A 14,527-nucleotide genomic window follows, 5' to 3' on the forward strand; every position below is an offset into this window, starting at 1 on the left:
TCTGGCTGCCTTGGAGGGGCTGTGAACTCCCTGGGATGGGGGGAACAGGTCTTAGGAGGCCCTATAGAGGAGTTGGAGCAAATAGTTGGGTCAGTGCTGGGCCTTTGTGCTCCTCCAGCCCTGAGCAGGTGTGGGGTCTGACCTCCTGGGTGGTGGAGGGGCAGTTGGTATTTGAGAGCCTCTCTGACTCCTAGCCAGGGTGTGGGGTCATGAGGAACCAAAGGCCAGAGGTGGCCTCACCAGGGAGGCCTGGATTTAGTCTCGACCCTGTGGTGGTCTGCCCTGGGAATTTGGGCAGGTCACTGGCCTTTTCTTGAGTCTCATTTTCCCATCTGTACAATGGGGTGTGCTTGTGGTGGGGGACTCTTGAGTGTATTTTTGGTCCTTTCCTGTGGTTTCCTGCCAGTTGGTTCATGCTAGGCTGTGGTTGGCTGTGTGCCACCCACCTTGCTCTCTAGTGTCCCTGGACCTATCCCCATGCTCCCTGAACTGGCACCTAGGGCTCTCTGGCTCCCGGCACATCCTGGGCAGGATTCTGGGGGCTGGGCAGCTGGGAGGGGGCAGGGCTGGGAGCAGGAAGCTGGGCCGGGAGAGCTTGCTGGGAGATGGCCGAGGCAGGGACTACGGCTACAGCAGGGACAGGGTGAACCCTGGCTTCCCCATTTCCATTTCCGCTGTTCTAGATTTCCGGCTATCCCGGGTGATGGGTCAGAGCTCCTTCCTCTGGCACAGGGTGGGGCCCAGACAGCCCAGGACGGCTGGGGAGAGGGAAGAGGGAGCCAGCCCTGAGCTGGAGAGAGTCCTGAGGTCTAGTCTGATGCTTCTCTGGCTGAGGGGCCTGGGCCAGTGCCTTCATCTCTCTGAACCCTCATTTCCTGCCTCTGCATCTCACAACTGCTGTCTGGAAAGCATTGTTCTGTGTGCCAGGCCCCAGTGGGGGCTTCTTGTCCATCATCTCATTTAGTCGTCATAGCAGCCCATGAGGTAAAATTATTATGCACGTTTCAGAGGTGCACCATGTATAAGCGAGGTGCCCCAGGTCAGGCACTGCCCTGGAGCAGAGATCAGGGCTTCCAGCCTGTAGTCCTGATGCTCAGCTCATGTGATTAAGGGAGGGAAAGCTTATAGCATGATGGCCTCTAGTGCCAGAGACGTCTGAAGACTGTCCTTGTCCCCATCCTCCACATCCTCACCTCTCTGGGCTCTTCAGAAATAGGCAGTGGTTTCCAGACCCCAAGCCTTCTTCTCATACATTCACTCACTCATTCAGAAAGCCTTGGCTGAGCACCCCGTCCATGCCAGGCCCTGTCCCCAAGTGATGTGACCTGGATTATCTTGATAGGTGTCATTATCTGATGGATTATCTGATTATCTGAGTCTGAATCCCTTTCCAGACTCAGCCTCCCTAGGGCAGGGCCCAGGTTTGCCTAGTTCACTGCAGTCCCATCTAGTACCTAGCACAAGGTGGGCACCTGGAGATATTTGATTAGTGTATTGAATGAACCATGAAGTTTTGTCCAACTGGAGTGAGGGTTGGGGACTTGGGGATGAGAAGGAGAGAGAGTTGGAGAAGAGGGCAGAGCCTGATGGTAGAGGGCCCAGGTGCCAGGGAAGAAGACCTGAGTTGGCTCTGGGAGCCATGGGGTATTACTTTAAGATCCCTCCTTGAGGGGGTCATAGAGGGGTTGTGATAGAGGCCAGGAGACTGTTTCTAAGATCCAGGAGAGAAATGTGATGTGCCTGGCCCAGGTCAGCGGCTGATGTGACAGAAACACCTAGAATAACCCAGTCTTGGGGTAGAGATGGCCACTGGGATAGAGTCAGTGGGTGTGCGTGTTGGGCCCCTCCTGCTGCATGTGTCCCACCCAGGCCTCTGGGAACCAGCCATGACAGTACCCATCTGTACTTGGGGTTGAGAGAGGCTGCCCCATAGGGCCAGAGCAGGGCTAGAAGCCATTAGGGCCCAACTGAGCCCTAGGCCAGAGCCCTAAGTGAGAAAGAGGGGCCCACCTGGGGCAGCCTCTGCTCTGGGACTGGAGGGGTTGGTGGGGGCTCTGCTGAGGAGGCTCTGCCCTCCAGGACCACCATGACATGCTGCTGGAGGTGGAGCGGGACAAGGCCATCACCGACAGAGTCATCCTCCTCCAGAAAGTCATCCGGGGTTTCAAAGACAGGTTTGTGTCTGGATGGCCTCTTTCCCGCCTCCGCTGACGTGTGTGTGTGTGCATGCATGCACGCATGTGCTTGGCTCACCGCGGTTCCTCCCACGAGGACACTGCGAATAAACACCCATGTGCATACACAGAAACATGCACACATCTGCAAGGCATACACACAGGATCACGTGAACATAGATGAACACTAAGACGCACGGACCCATCTATATCCCCCATGCCCAGTAACACATGCCTGCACACGTGGGCTTGTGAGACACACACGTGGATGCTATGAGATTTGTAAATTACAAAGTGTGTCCCGTATTCCATGTGAGGGGCATGTGCACAGTTGTGTCACCTCCCAGTTGGGCGGGGCTGACTCTGGAGTGTGATTCAGGCTCCCCAAAAACCACACTTCCTGCCCCTTCTTTAGTTCATCTGGCCACTCCCTTCCTCTTACCATTCACCCACCTGTCCAGCCATCCTTGGTCCTCCCAGTCACCTGTTTGCCCATCCACCTGTCCATCCTTTCCCATGGCTGTGCCCTCGTTTGTGTGAGCATCCAGGCATTGGCTCATGGACTCACCCATACTGAGGTAGCCATCCTTCACTCCTCCTCTTATTTCTACATTCAGGAGACACCTGCTGTTTGATATGTGACCTCTCGTCCTCCATGAGGTCAAAGATGACTGTCAGCCTGTAGCTGCGGCCTAGTGTGTGCAGAGGGACAGCATGGTGCTCAGTCAGAAGACCAGGGCTCTAGCCCCAACCACATCGAGTCTCAGTTTCCTCACATATAAAATGAGGGAGTTAGACAATCAGTAATAAGTGATGTTTACAATGTTCCAGGACTTCCCTGGTGGCTCAGATGGTAAAGCGTCTGCTTACAATGAGGGAGACCTGGGTTCAATCCCTGGGTCAGGAAGATCTCCTGGAGAAGGAAATGGCAACCCACTCCAGTATTTTTGCCTGGAAAATCCCATGGATGGAGGAGCCTGGTAGGCTACAGTCCAGGGGGTCACAAAGAGCCGGACACGACTGAATGACTTCACTTTCACTTTCACAGTGTTCCAAGTGTTTAATCCTTATCTTATTTACTGTTTGTTGTTTAGTCATTAAGTCGTGTCTACCTCTTTGCAACCCCATGGGCTGTAGCCCACCAGGCTCCTCTGTCCTCGGGATTTTCCAGGCATGAATATTGCAGTGGGTTGCCATTTCCTTTCCCAGGGGGTCTTCCTGATCCAGGGATTGAACCCGGGTCTCCTACGTTCCAGGCAGATTCTTGACCATCTGAGCCACCAGGGAAGTCCTACATTTATTCACGAATAACCTTCTGAATGCCTACCTTATTGAGTTTATGTGACAAGTCTGTGAGGCAGGCAGGGCAGGTATTATTCTGCCCATTTTACAGATGAGGAAACTGAGGCTCAAAGAGATTATATGCCTTTGCCTAAGGTCGTGGAGCCAAGGAGACACAGAGCTGGGACTCAGCCCTGCTCTCCTGATTCCAAACCCCACCCAGACCCCAACAGACATCCTCCTGCGTCACGCTGCTGTTTCAGGTCCAACTTCCTGAAGCTGAAGAATGCCGCCACACTGATCCAGAGGCACTGGCGGGGCCACAACTGCAGGAGAAACTATGGGCTGGTGAGCCTCCTGAGGGAGCTGCTTGGTGACCCGCGAGGACTTTGAACCGGGTTCTGTTGTCATAGCAACAGGACTTACCGGTTTGCTGGGCCTGGCTGGCCTCCTGCCCCCCCCCCCCCACTTCAAAACTACCATTCCTCCAGCCCAAAGTCCAAGTCTGGTTCCTGTGGTTCTCCCCTGCTGGTCAGCAATGTTTCTGCTTTTCTTCTGGAATGTCCTGGTGGGTTGTCAGCCTCAGGTTATTGAACACCTTACAGGGGGCCAGGAGTGGGTGTGTCACATAGACTCTGGGAAGGAACTGGGCTGCAGCCTGGACTTGGGGCTGGAGAGGCAGACAGGAAGGAGGCTGGCTCCTGGTCTAAGGATGGTGTCCCTGGTGGGGAGACCCACCTCAGGGGGAAGCCAAGCCCACTCCTTGGGGAGCTTTGGTCTGAGAGGAACCAGCTGTGCCTTCAGGGCTTGTGGGTTGGCGAGTGGAGCCAGGGCAGTGACCTCCGTGGGCCGGGCTGGTCTGGCATCAGGGCCGTGGTTCTGAGCTGGCAGCTGTCCTTGCAGATGCGGCTGGGCTTCCTGCGGCTGCAGGCCCTGCACCGCTCCCGGAAGCTGCACCAGCAGTACTGCCTGGCCCGCCGGCGCATCATCGGGTTCCAGGCCCGCTGCCGGGCCTACCTGGTGCGCAAGGCCTTCCGCCACCGTCTCTGGGCCGTGATCACCGTGCAGGCCTACGCCCGGGGCATGATTGCCCGCAGGCTGCACCGGCGCCTCAGGGCTGAGGTGAGGGGCCCAGTCCACAAGCACCCCTGGCTCTGGGTCCTCTGAGGGGCGCTGCTCCACCTCAGGAAGACAAATCATCCCGCGGGTGGCCTGAGCCTGTTGGGGGCGGTATGAAGGGCTCTCCCTCTGAAGGATGCACAAGACTGGACCCTCATTTCCCTCTCCCCAGCCAGGGGTAGAGTGGGGGCCCAGTCCCTCTTGTGAGTCTTTGGGAGGCCAAGGCAAACCTGCTTTGGCTTGGGATCAAAGGTGCCCTCAACCCGCTGTGGGACCTGGAGGGTTTCTTGCGTGCCTCAGTTTCCCTCTGTCAAATTATTTGGCAAAGTCATCCCCAGTCCTGGAACTCAAAGTGGGTGGGGTGGGGTCAAGCTGGCAGGGAGCACTGTGACAGCCACACACATGGTACGGTGCCCACACTGCCACCCCCCTCCCCCAGTACCTGCGGCGCCTGGAGGCTGAGAAAATGCGGCTGGCGGAGGAGGAGAAGCTCCGGAAGGAGATGAGTGCCAAGAAGGCCAAGCAGGAGGCTGAACGCAAACATCAGGTGAGCTGGGGATGTGCCGGCGCCTTGCACTTCCATTCACTGGTTCAGCGGCTCTCAGCCAACACCATCTGTTCATCCTCTGTTCACGTGACCTTCCATCATTTGTGCACTGGGTGCCTGTTCTGTGCCAGGTTAGCAGGCTGTGAGTCCGGACCCTCAGCTGGGAGATTTTGTTTTTCAGTTTCCAAGTTGTGTCTGATTCTTCGTGACCCCATGGACTGCAGCATGCCAGGCTTCCCTGTCCCTCACCATCTCTCGCAGTTTGGCCAAGTTCATGTCCATTGAATTGATGATGCTATCCAACCATCTCATCCTCTGTTGCCCTCTGCTCCTCCTGCCTTCAGTCTTTCCCGTCATCAGGGTCTTTTCCAGTGAGTCAGCTGTTTGTACCAGGTGGCCAAAGTATTGGGGGCTTCAGCTTCAGCATCAGTCCTTCCTATGACTATTCAGGGTTGATTTCCTTTAGGATTGACTGGTTTGATCAACTTGCAGTCCAAGGGACTCTCAAGAGTCTTCTCCAGCACCACATCAATTTGTCGGTACTCTGCCTTCTTTATTGTCCAGCTCTCACATCTGTATGTGACTACTGAAAAGACCATAGCCTTGACTATACGGACCTTAGTTGGCAAAGTGTGTCTTTGCTTTTTAACACACTGTCTAGGTTTGTCATAGCTTTCTTGCCAAGAAGCAATCGTCTTCTAATTTCATGGCTGCAGTCACTATCTACAGGGATTTTAGAGCCCAAGAAGAGGAAATCTATCATTGGTTCCACCTTTTCCCCTTCTATTTGCCATGAAGTAATGGCACCGGATGCTATGATCTTAGTTTTTTTAATATTGAGTTTTAAGCTGACTTTTTTACTCTCTTCCTTTACCCTCATCAAGAGGCTCTTTAGTTTCTCTTCACTTTCTGCCATTAGAATGGTATCATCCACATATCTGAGGTTGTTGATATTTCTTCTGGCAATCTTGATTCCAGCTTGTAACTCATCCAGCCTTGCATTTTGCATGATGTGCTCTGTGTATAAATAAACAGGGTGACAATAAACAGCCTTGCCATACTCCTTTCTCAATCCTGAACCAGTCAGTTGTTCTATACAGGGTTCTAACTCTTGCTTCTTGACCTGTGTATAGGTTTTTCAGGAGACAGGTAAGATGGTCTGGTATTCCCATCTCTTCAAGAGTCTTCCACAGTTTGTTATGATCCACACAGTCAAAGGCTTTAGTGTAGTCAACGATCTGGAATTCCCTTGCTTTCTCTGTGATCCAACAAATGTTGGCAATTTGATCTCTGGTTCCTCTGCCTTTTCTAAATCCAGCTTGAACATCTGGACATTCACGGTTCACATAATGCTGAAGCCTAGCTTGGAGGATTTTGAGCCTAACCTTACCAGCATGGGAGATGAGTACAGTTGTCCGGTGGTTTGAACATTATTTAGTACTGCCCTTCTTGGGAATTGGGATGAGGACTGACCTTTTCCAGTCCTGTAGCCACTGCTGAGTTTTCCAAATTTGCTGATATATTGAGTGCAGCACTTTAACAGCATCATCTTTAGGATTTTAAATAGCTCTGTTGGAATTCCATCACTTCCACTAGCTTTATTGGCAGCAGTGCTTCCTAAGGCTCACTTGACTTCACGCTCCAGAATGTCTGGCTCTGAGTGAGAGACAACGCCATCGTGGTTATCTGGGTCATCAAGATCTTTTTTGTACAGTTCTTCTGTGTATTTTTTCCACCTCTTCTTGATCTCTTATGCTTCTATTAGGTCTTTACCGTTTCTATCCTTTATTGTGCCAATCTTGGATGAAATTTTCCTTGATATTTCCAATTTTCTTGAAGATATCTTCAGTCGTACCCTTTCTGTTGTTGCCTCTATTTCTTTGCATTGTTCATTGAAGAAGGCCTTCTTGTCTTTCCTTGCTATTTTCTGGAACTCTGCATTTAGTTGGGTATACCTTTGTCTTTCTCCCTTGCTTTTTGCTTTTCTTCTTTCCTCAGCTATTTGTAAGCCTCCTCAGACAACCACTTTGCCTTCTTGCATTTCTTTTTCTTTGGAATGATTTTGTTCGTTGTCTCCTGTAGAGTATTATGGACCTCTGTCTATAGTTCTTTAAGCACTTTATTTACTAGATCTAATCCCTTGAATCTATTCATCACCTCCACTGTATATTCATAGGGGATTTGATTTAAGTTATACCTGACTGGCCTAGTGGTATTCCCCACTGTCTTTAATTTAAGCCTGTATTTTGCTATGAGGAGCTAATGATCTGAGCTACAGTCAGCTCCAGGTATTGTTTTGCTGACTGTATAGAGTTTCTCCATCTTCAGCTACAAAAAATATAATCAATCTGATTTTGGTATTGACATTTGGTGATGTCCATGTGTAAAGTTGTCTCCTGTATTGTTGAAAAAGGGTGTTTGCTATGACTAGAGCATTCTCTTGGAAGAATTCTGTTAGCCTTTGCCCTGCTTCATTTTGTACTCCAAGGCCAAACTTGCCTGTTACTCCAGTATCTTTTGACTTCTACTTTTGCATTCCAATCCCCTATCAAGAATAGGACATCATTTCTTGGTATTAGTTCTAGGAAGTCTTCTAGGTCTTCACAGAACTGATCAACTTCAGCTTCTTCGGCATTGGTGTTTGGAGCATAGACTTGGATTACTGTGATGGCGAATGGTTTGCCTTGGAAACAAACCAAGATTATTCTGTTGTTTTTAAGGTTGCACCCAAGTACTGCATTTTAGACTCTTGATTATGAGGGCTACTTCATTTCTTCTATGGGATTCTTGCCCACAGTATAGATACAATGGTCGTCTGAATTAAATTCACCTATTCCCATCCATTTCAGTTCATTGATTCCTAAGATGTTGATGTTTACTCTTGCCAACTCCTGCTTGATCATGTCCAGTTTACGAATTCATGTACCTGACATTCCAGGTTCCTATGCAATATTGTTTTTTACAGCATTGGACTTTACTTTCATCACCAGACACACCCAGAGCTGAGCATCGTTTCTGCTTTGGCCCGGCTGCTTCACTCTTTCTGGAGCTATTAGTAGTTGTCCCCTGCTCTTTCCCTGTAGCTTACTGGACACTTTCTGACCTGGGGGCTCATCTTTCGGTGTCATATCTTTTTGCCTTTTTATACAGCTCATAGAGTTCTCACGGCTAGTATACTGGAGTGGTTTGCCATTCCCTCCTCCTCATGTTTTGTCAGAACTCTTTGCTTTGACCTGTCTGTCTTGGGTGGCCCTACATGGCATGGCTCATAGCTTCACTGAGTTACACAAGCCCCTTTGCCATGACAAAGCTGTGATCTATGAAGTGCCTGTTCTGTGCTGGGCCAGAAGGCTGTGGGTCCAGGCCCTCAGCTGGGAGATAACTCTGGATAAAAAGTTGCAGAATCATAGTTCCCTGACCAGGGATTGAACTTGGACCCTTGACAGTGAAAACACTGAATCCTAAACATTGAACTGCCAGGGAAGTCCCAAATACAAGCTTGATTTTGAAGACTTGGTTGAAAAAAAAAAAGTAAAGTAGCTGAGATATTTTAAATATTAATTACATGCAGAGATAATACTGTTACCAAAAGGTATGCATCAGGGGTCTGGCTGCTCGCCGCTCAAAAGCCAATAAGCAGGCCAGATTAGTGGAAAGGAAAGTTTGCTTTATTTCAGATGCCGCCAACTGCAGGGGAGGGTGGCAGACATCTTTCCAAAGGCTGACTCTCACCCCGACCCCACCCGCCCCTTGCCCCGAACAAGCAGGGGGTGGAGCTTTTATAGACAGAGTTGGGGGGAGGTTACATGCAGAAACAGCACAGTCATCTCTAACTGGTCATCAGTGGTCTGACTAGCATCATCTTGGTTGTTTTAGGTACAGTTAATCCTCAGTTCTGGGGTGCACTTGTTCCCATTTCTTTGCAGTCATTTCTTGGAATTGTGGCAGCTCATGTCCAGGGTACAGTGCGGTCATCAGGTAGTTAACTTCTCCACCTGGTGTTCTGGTATCTATAAGACGCTCACAGGATATGGCTCAGAATATTATCTATAGCCCTTGAGAAAGAACTGAAGTTCCTTGATTATGCTTAATGACGACTATGACTTAATGACTATGCTTAATTACTAATCTCCTTAGACTGTTTTCCTTTGTTTCAGCATTTCTCACTTCTCTGATTAAACTTATTCTTTGACTGAAGTTTTCCATAGGTGAAAGGCATGGTAGAGGTGGGGCAGGGATCAGAGAGTCCTGTTGTTTCAATACTTTGGAAATATTGGATTAAATGAAATTTAACATTATTAAAATTTTTTAAAAGAACTATTTTAAATGTAGCCACTATATATGTTGTCATTTAGTTGCTAAGTTGTGTCTGACTCTTTGCGACCCAGGAAGGATTGTGTTGTATTTCTATTGGACAACACTGGTCTGTAGCCTCTGCCCAATGGCTCTAGGATTTCTGGGTCGGTGTGGTCCCTTTTGGCTGGGGAAGACTGAGCGGGCTTCCTGGAGGAGGTGGTCCCTGGTCCCAGCTAAGCCCTGAGGGCAGGTGGCATTTCTGTCTGCACTTGGTGTGGCATCTGTCTTCACTTGGCTGTGAGAACTGAGTGTATGTGGCCCCAGGTGGCGAGGCCCAAGGCTCAGTCCTTAACAGCCATCAGGAGGGCCTTGTGGGTTTGGGACTCAGGCCTGGTTGCTTCAGGGGCTCCCGTGGGCTCCCCATGGGGCCCTTGCTCCCTGATGCTGCATCAACCCCTGCCTCACAGGAGCGCCTGGCCCAGCTGGCCCGTGAGGATGCAGAACGGGAGCTGAAGGAGAAGGAGGAGGCTCGGAGGAAGAAGGAACTCCTGGAGCAGATGGAGAGGGCCCGCCACGAGCCCATCAACCACTCGGACATGGTGGACAAGATGTTTGGCTTCCTGGGGACTTCGGGTGGCCTGCCAGGCCAGGAGGGCCAGGCACCTAGCGGCTTTGAGGTACCAGGCTGGGAAAGGAGCTGGGACAGACCCTAGAGTGGTGGCTTTCCCTCCCCTTGTGCCACTTTATGTTAAAGTCCAGCTGGTCCCCTCTGAGCAGAAGACAGCAGTGATGATCTGGGACAGGGACCGCAGGTCCCAGGCCCTGTCCAGCCACCAGCCTTCAGTGTGACCTTGGGCCAGCCACTGTCCCCCTCCAAGGCCATTCACAATCCTTTATTCGTTTGTGTGTTGAGGACCTACCATGCGCTGGGCTCTGTCTCGAGAGTGAACCAGATGGACAGACCCCTATGCTCCTGGAGGAAGAGCTGGCCCCACAGGGACCGGCTGGGGGCCCCTAGCTCAGCCCCAGGTCTGCCCCCATGGCAGGGAACCCCTCTCCTCCTCCAGGACCTGGAGCGCGGGCGGAGGGAGATGGTGGAAGAGGACCTGGATGCAGCCCTGCCCCTGCCCGACGAGGACGAGGAAGATCTCTCTGAGTATAAATTCGCCAAGTTCGCTGCCACTTACTTCCAGGGCACGACCACGCACACCTACACCCGGCGGCCACTCAAGCAGCCGCTGCTGTACCACGACGATGAGGGTGATCAGCTGGTGAGGGCTGGGACCGTCTGTGCAGGCAGCATGGGTGCAGAGGGGTAGGGGCCCTGGTGTGCAGGGACCAGGGCTGACTTCGCCCGGCGCCCAGCCTGGGGCAGGTCACAGGACAAGGCCCAGAGAACACCCAGAGGCACTCAGCTCAGTGGTCCTCCTCCAGTTGGGGGTGGGTGGGGGTTTTCTAGCCTCTCCCCAGCTATGGGTCATTTTGATGGCTTTGGTAACATCCTGTGCTCGGGCTTTCTGAGTGGCATGGCTCTGCCTCCCAGGCGGCCCTGGCAGTCTGGATCACCATCCTCCGGTTCATGGGGGACCTCCCGGAGCCCAGGTACCACACAGCCATGAGTGACGGCAGCGAGAAGATTCCCGTGATGACCAAGATATACGAGACCCTGGGCAAGAAGACCTACAAGAGAGAGCTGCAGGCCCTGCAGGGCGAGGGTGAGGTGAGTCCCAGGTGCCCGGTGGCCATGGCCCCACCCAGGCCATCCCCAGCCTTAAGGTCTTCAGCAGAAGGACATACAAAAATTTGCCTCTGAAGGTGAAGGCACCTCACTCCAGTACTCTTGCCTGGAAAATCCCACGGATGGAGGAGCCTGGTGGGCTCCATGGGGAGTCCATGGGGGTCCATGGGGTCACTAGGAGTCGGACACGACTGAGCGACTTCACTTTCACTTTTCACTTTCACGCATTGGAGAAGGAAATGGCAACCCACTCCAGTGTTCTTGCCTGGAGAATCCCAGGGAGAGCAGAGCCTGGTGGGCTGCTGTCTATGGGGTGGCACAGAGTTGGACACGACTGAAACGACTTAGCAGCAGCAGCAGCACCCCCCTGACCCCTGCCCTGCTCTGTCTACTCCTGAGAATGGATGTGTGAGCGTTGTATAAACTGTAAAGTGCTGACCATTATTGAGGCCATGTGGCAGGGGCAGATTTTGAAATAGGCTTTGTCAGAGGCAGCTTCCATTTGGACTTGTTAGGGGGTGGTTTGTGGGTTACTGTACTTCTCAGAGCCTGTTTTCCCACCTGCCACTTGACTGACGGTGGGTTGGAGGGGCAAGGTAAGGTATACGCTGTAAATGTTAGTGTGGGGTTGAGCTAATTCTAGCTACGTTGTCAACTGCTCTTGTCATTATTTATGGCCCAGTCACTTGACCCTGACCCTTGTTTGTCCTGCAGGCCCAGCTCCCTGATGGACAAAAGAAGAGCAGTGTGAGGCACAAGCTGGTGCACTTGACCTTGAAAAAGAAGTCCAAACTGACAGAGGAGGTGAGAGCAGACCCTGCACAGCCTTGGTGGCCTGGACTGGGCTTGGGACCCACAGGGACAGGAATGGATCATGCCTGTCCTCAGGGGACCGGGATGGCTGGCAGGACAGTGTCGGGTATGATCAGGCAGACAGGATGCAAGGAAGAGTGTGCTGTGCTCAGTCTGGGGCTGGTCAGGGGGGCTTCCCGGAGAGGGGCCATAGGAGCTGGGGAGGGCTGGGGAGGCAGATGGTGGGAGGCAAGAACTTTCTTGCCAGGGCCTGGACTCACTGCCTCTGATCCAGGGACTTGTTAACTGATGAAGACATTTCTGTGGGTTAAGAGCATCCTTGGGGCATCAACACTGTTTGTTTGAATTCATTCATTCAGTCAGCTTGTGTTTTCTGAGCTTGCTCCAGGACTGTCCAGGCTGTGAGGGCCGACAGACACGAAGGCATTCACGGTGCAGAGGGACTGGCTTCTCCAAGCCTCTGCTTTTGTGCGCACTGGTCCCTCTGCCTAAAATTCTGCCTTCCTCTTCTGTGCTTTGGGGTCACCTCCTCCAGGAAGCCTTCCCCAAGACAGTCTCAAGCTGCTCCTCTGGGACTTCCTGAGCCTGCCTTGCCTTTGTCTTCATCTTGTTCCCCATCTGAGGCTCCAGTCCAGTCTTATAGCTTCGTAGCCCCAGATTTGAATCCCAACTCTGCTCGATAGCCAAGGCACCCAGAGAAGAAAAACGCCTGCTAGTAGGTTCCTACGGAGAAGGCAATGGCACCCCACTCCAGTACTCTTGCTTGGAAAATCCCATGGACGGAGGAGCCTGGTAGGCTACGGTCCATGGGGTCGCTAAGAGTCGGACACGACTGAGCGACTTCACTTTCACTTTTCCCTTTCATGCACTGGAGAAGGAAATGGCAACCCACTCCAGTATTCTTGCCTGGAGAATCCCAGGGATGGCAGAGCCTGATGGGCTGCCGTCTATGGGGTCGCACAGAGTCAGACACGACTGAAGCGACTTAGCAGCAGCAGTAGGTTCCTAGGATGATGGCTTGAGATGGCAACTGTGGGTGCTCAGCAGACACGAGGCCCTCTGAGCGCTTCCTGTCTGCAGGGGCATGCTCCCACCACTCACCCTCTCACCTGCTCCGTGTCCCTGGGCACAGGGTAGGGCTGGCGCTGTGGGCTGTGTGGAACCTGAGAAGAAAGTCCATTTGAAAGAACCCAGGCCTGATGCTGTTCGCATGGGGCCAGGGTGTTAATGATGGGTGATGGTGGTGCTTGGAACGCGGGTAGACTCTGGCTGTTGGAGTGGTGTGCGGCCCATCTTAGAGAGCTAGGGATCCCATCAGGGGTCAGAGGAGCAGCCCCTGCCCTGGCTGGGGGGACCTCCCTGCGGGGAGTGCTGTCAGGGAGACTGCAGAGGAGCCTTGTCCTCAGAAGGGGGTGGCACCAGGCCAGCGCCCCCGGCTGTGTGGGCCAGGCGTTGACCCAGCGTCTGTCCTGCATAGGGCGGGGCTGTGATGGTGTTGGGGAGCCAGCTCTCTGGCCACTCCCAGGGTTCTGCTTTCCGGGGAGGTGGGCAGACTCAGGCAAGTGGGAGAGCCCTGCTCGAGCCTCCGCCCTCTCCCGTGTCCCAGGTGACCAAGAGGCTGCACGACGGGGAGTCCACGGTGCAGGGCAACAGCATGCTGGAGGACCGGCCCACCTCCAACCTGGAGAAGCTTCACTTCATCATTGGCAACGGCATCCTGCGGCCAGCACTCCGGTTAGCGCCTGAGGGCAGGGGTTCAGGGAGGGGGCAGCTGGCAGGGGGAGCCATCCCACTCTTCCAGCCCCACAAGGCTTTGGGTGGCAGAATCATGGCTCCGTCACTTTAGCAACTGATTAAGCCAAGCAGGCCTGGGTTTAGCTCTGCTGGTAGCTGGTTGTGTGATCTTGGTAGAGTGGTTTTATCTTTGCAAGCTTCAGTTTCCTCCTCTGTCAAGATGGAAATAATAGTACCTACCTTGCAGGCTTGTGGGCAGATAAAACTATGGAAAGTGTGACCTAGGACCTCCACAGTGGGCACTCAGTAAATAGTAGCTATTGGCTGTTAGCATTATCTGATGTGTAACTCATCCCTGCCGGCACCTTCAGTGCACCCAGCCCAGGCCTGTGGTCAGGGTTACTGTGGTCAGAAGGCATGCTGCACATGCCTCCTTCCCTACCTAGGCCCAGGAAAGGCCTTTGCTTGGGTCCCTGGGGTGTTGAGGAGGAGCTGGGATGGTCTGTGACTTTTCAGGAGCAATTAAGGAATCAACTCAGTTGCATCAGTGGTGGGAAAACACGGTTTCTCTGAGAACTCCATCTGCACAAGATGTCTGGTTAGGAGAGCCAACCATGAACTCATGTGTGTTGGCTGGGAGAACAGCAGGATGGGGTGGGTGGGGAGGTCAAGTATCATTTTACCAATAGGAGACAGGAGGTCCAGAGAAGGGAAGAGGTTTGCCCAGGGGTCACTGGCCTCTCTTTCATTGCTCCTTGAGGCCAGTTACTACCTTGCTCACCAGAGATGTAGCACTCGGGGCTGTCAGCCCCTGGGAAGAGAAGG

The 14,527-nt window shown here is 52.8% G+C and overlaps 1 protein-coding gene across 5 annotated transcripts in view; it reads left to right on the forward strand.

Annotated features, from left to right (window-relative positions):
- MYO7A (myosin VIIA) overlaps positions 1 to 14,527 on the forward strand; it is a 98,518-nt gene that overhangs the window by 41,866 nt on the left and 42,125 nt on the right. For 3 of the 5 annotated variants that reach the window (XR_014069158.1, XM_081543181.1, XM_081543179.1), the window contains 9 exons: positions 2,080 to 2,174; positions 3,719 to 3,803; positions 4,359 to 4,577; positions 5,014 to 5,121; positions 9,885 to 10,094; positions 10,485 to 10,688; positions 10,961 to 11,137; positions 11,870 to 11,959; positions 13,575 to 13,702. Coding sequence is in view for 4 of the 5 variants with exons in the window: in XM_081543181.1 (XP_081399307.1) it covers positions 2,080 to 2,174; positions 3,719 to 3,803; positions 4,359 to 4,577; positions 5,014 to 5,121; positions 9,885 to 10,094; positions 10,485 to 10,688; positions 10,961 to 11,137; positions 11,870 to 11,959; positions 13,575 to 13,702 (1,316 nt within the window). In the remaining variant the exon portion in view is untranslated. Of the gene's footprint in view, positions 1 to 2,079; positions 2,175 to 3,718; positions 3,804 to 4,358; positions 4,578 to 5,013; positions 5,122 to 9,884; positions 10,095 to 10,463; positions 10,689 to 10,960; positions 11,138 to 11,869; positions 11,960 to 13,574; positions 13,703 to 14,527 lie in introns of all 5 variants that reach the window. The other 2 variants (XM_081543180.1, XM_081543182.1) reach the window with 2 other exon arrangements.

The sequence above is a fragment of the Giraffa tippelskirchi genome, chromosome 11 (genome assembly GCF_054371585.1).
Source record: "Giraffa tippelskirchi isolate mGirTip1 chromosome 11, T2T-mGirTip1v1.2.pri, whole genome shotgun sequence".
NCBI lineage: Eukaryota > Metazoa > Chordata > Mammalia > Artiodactyla > Giraffidae > Giraffa > Giraffa tippelskirchi.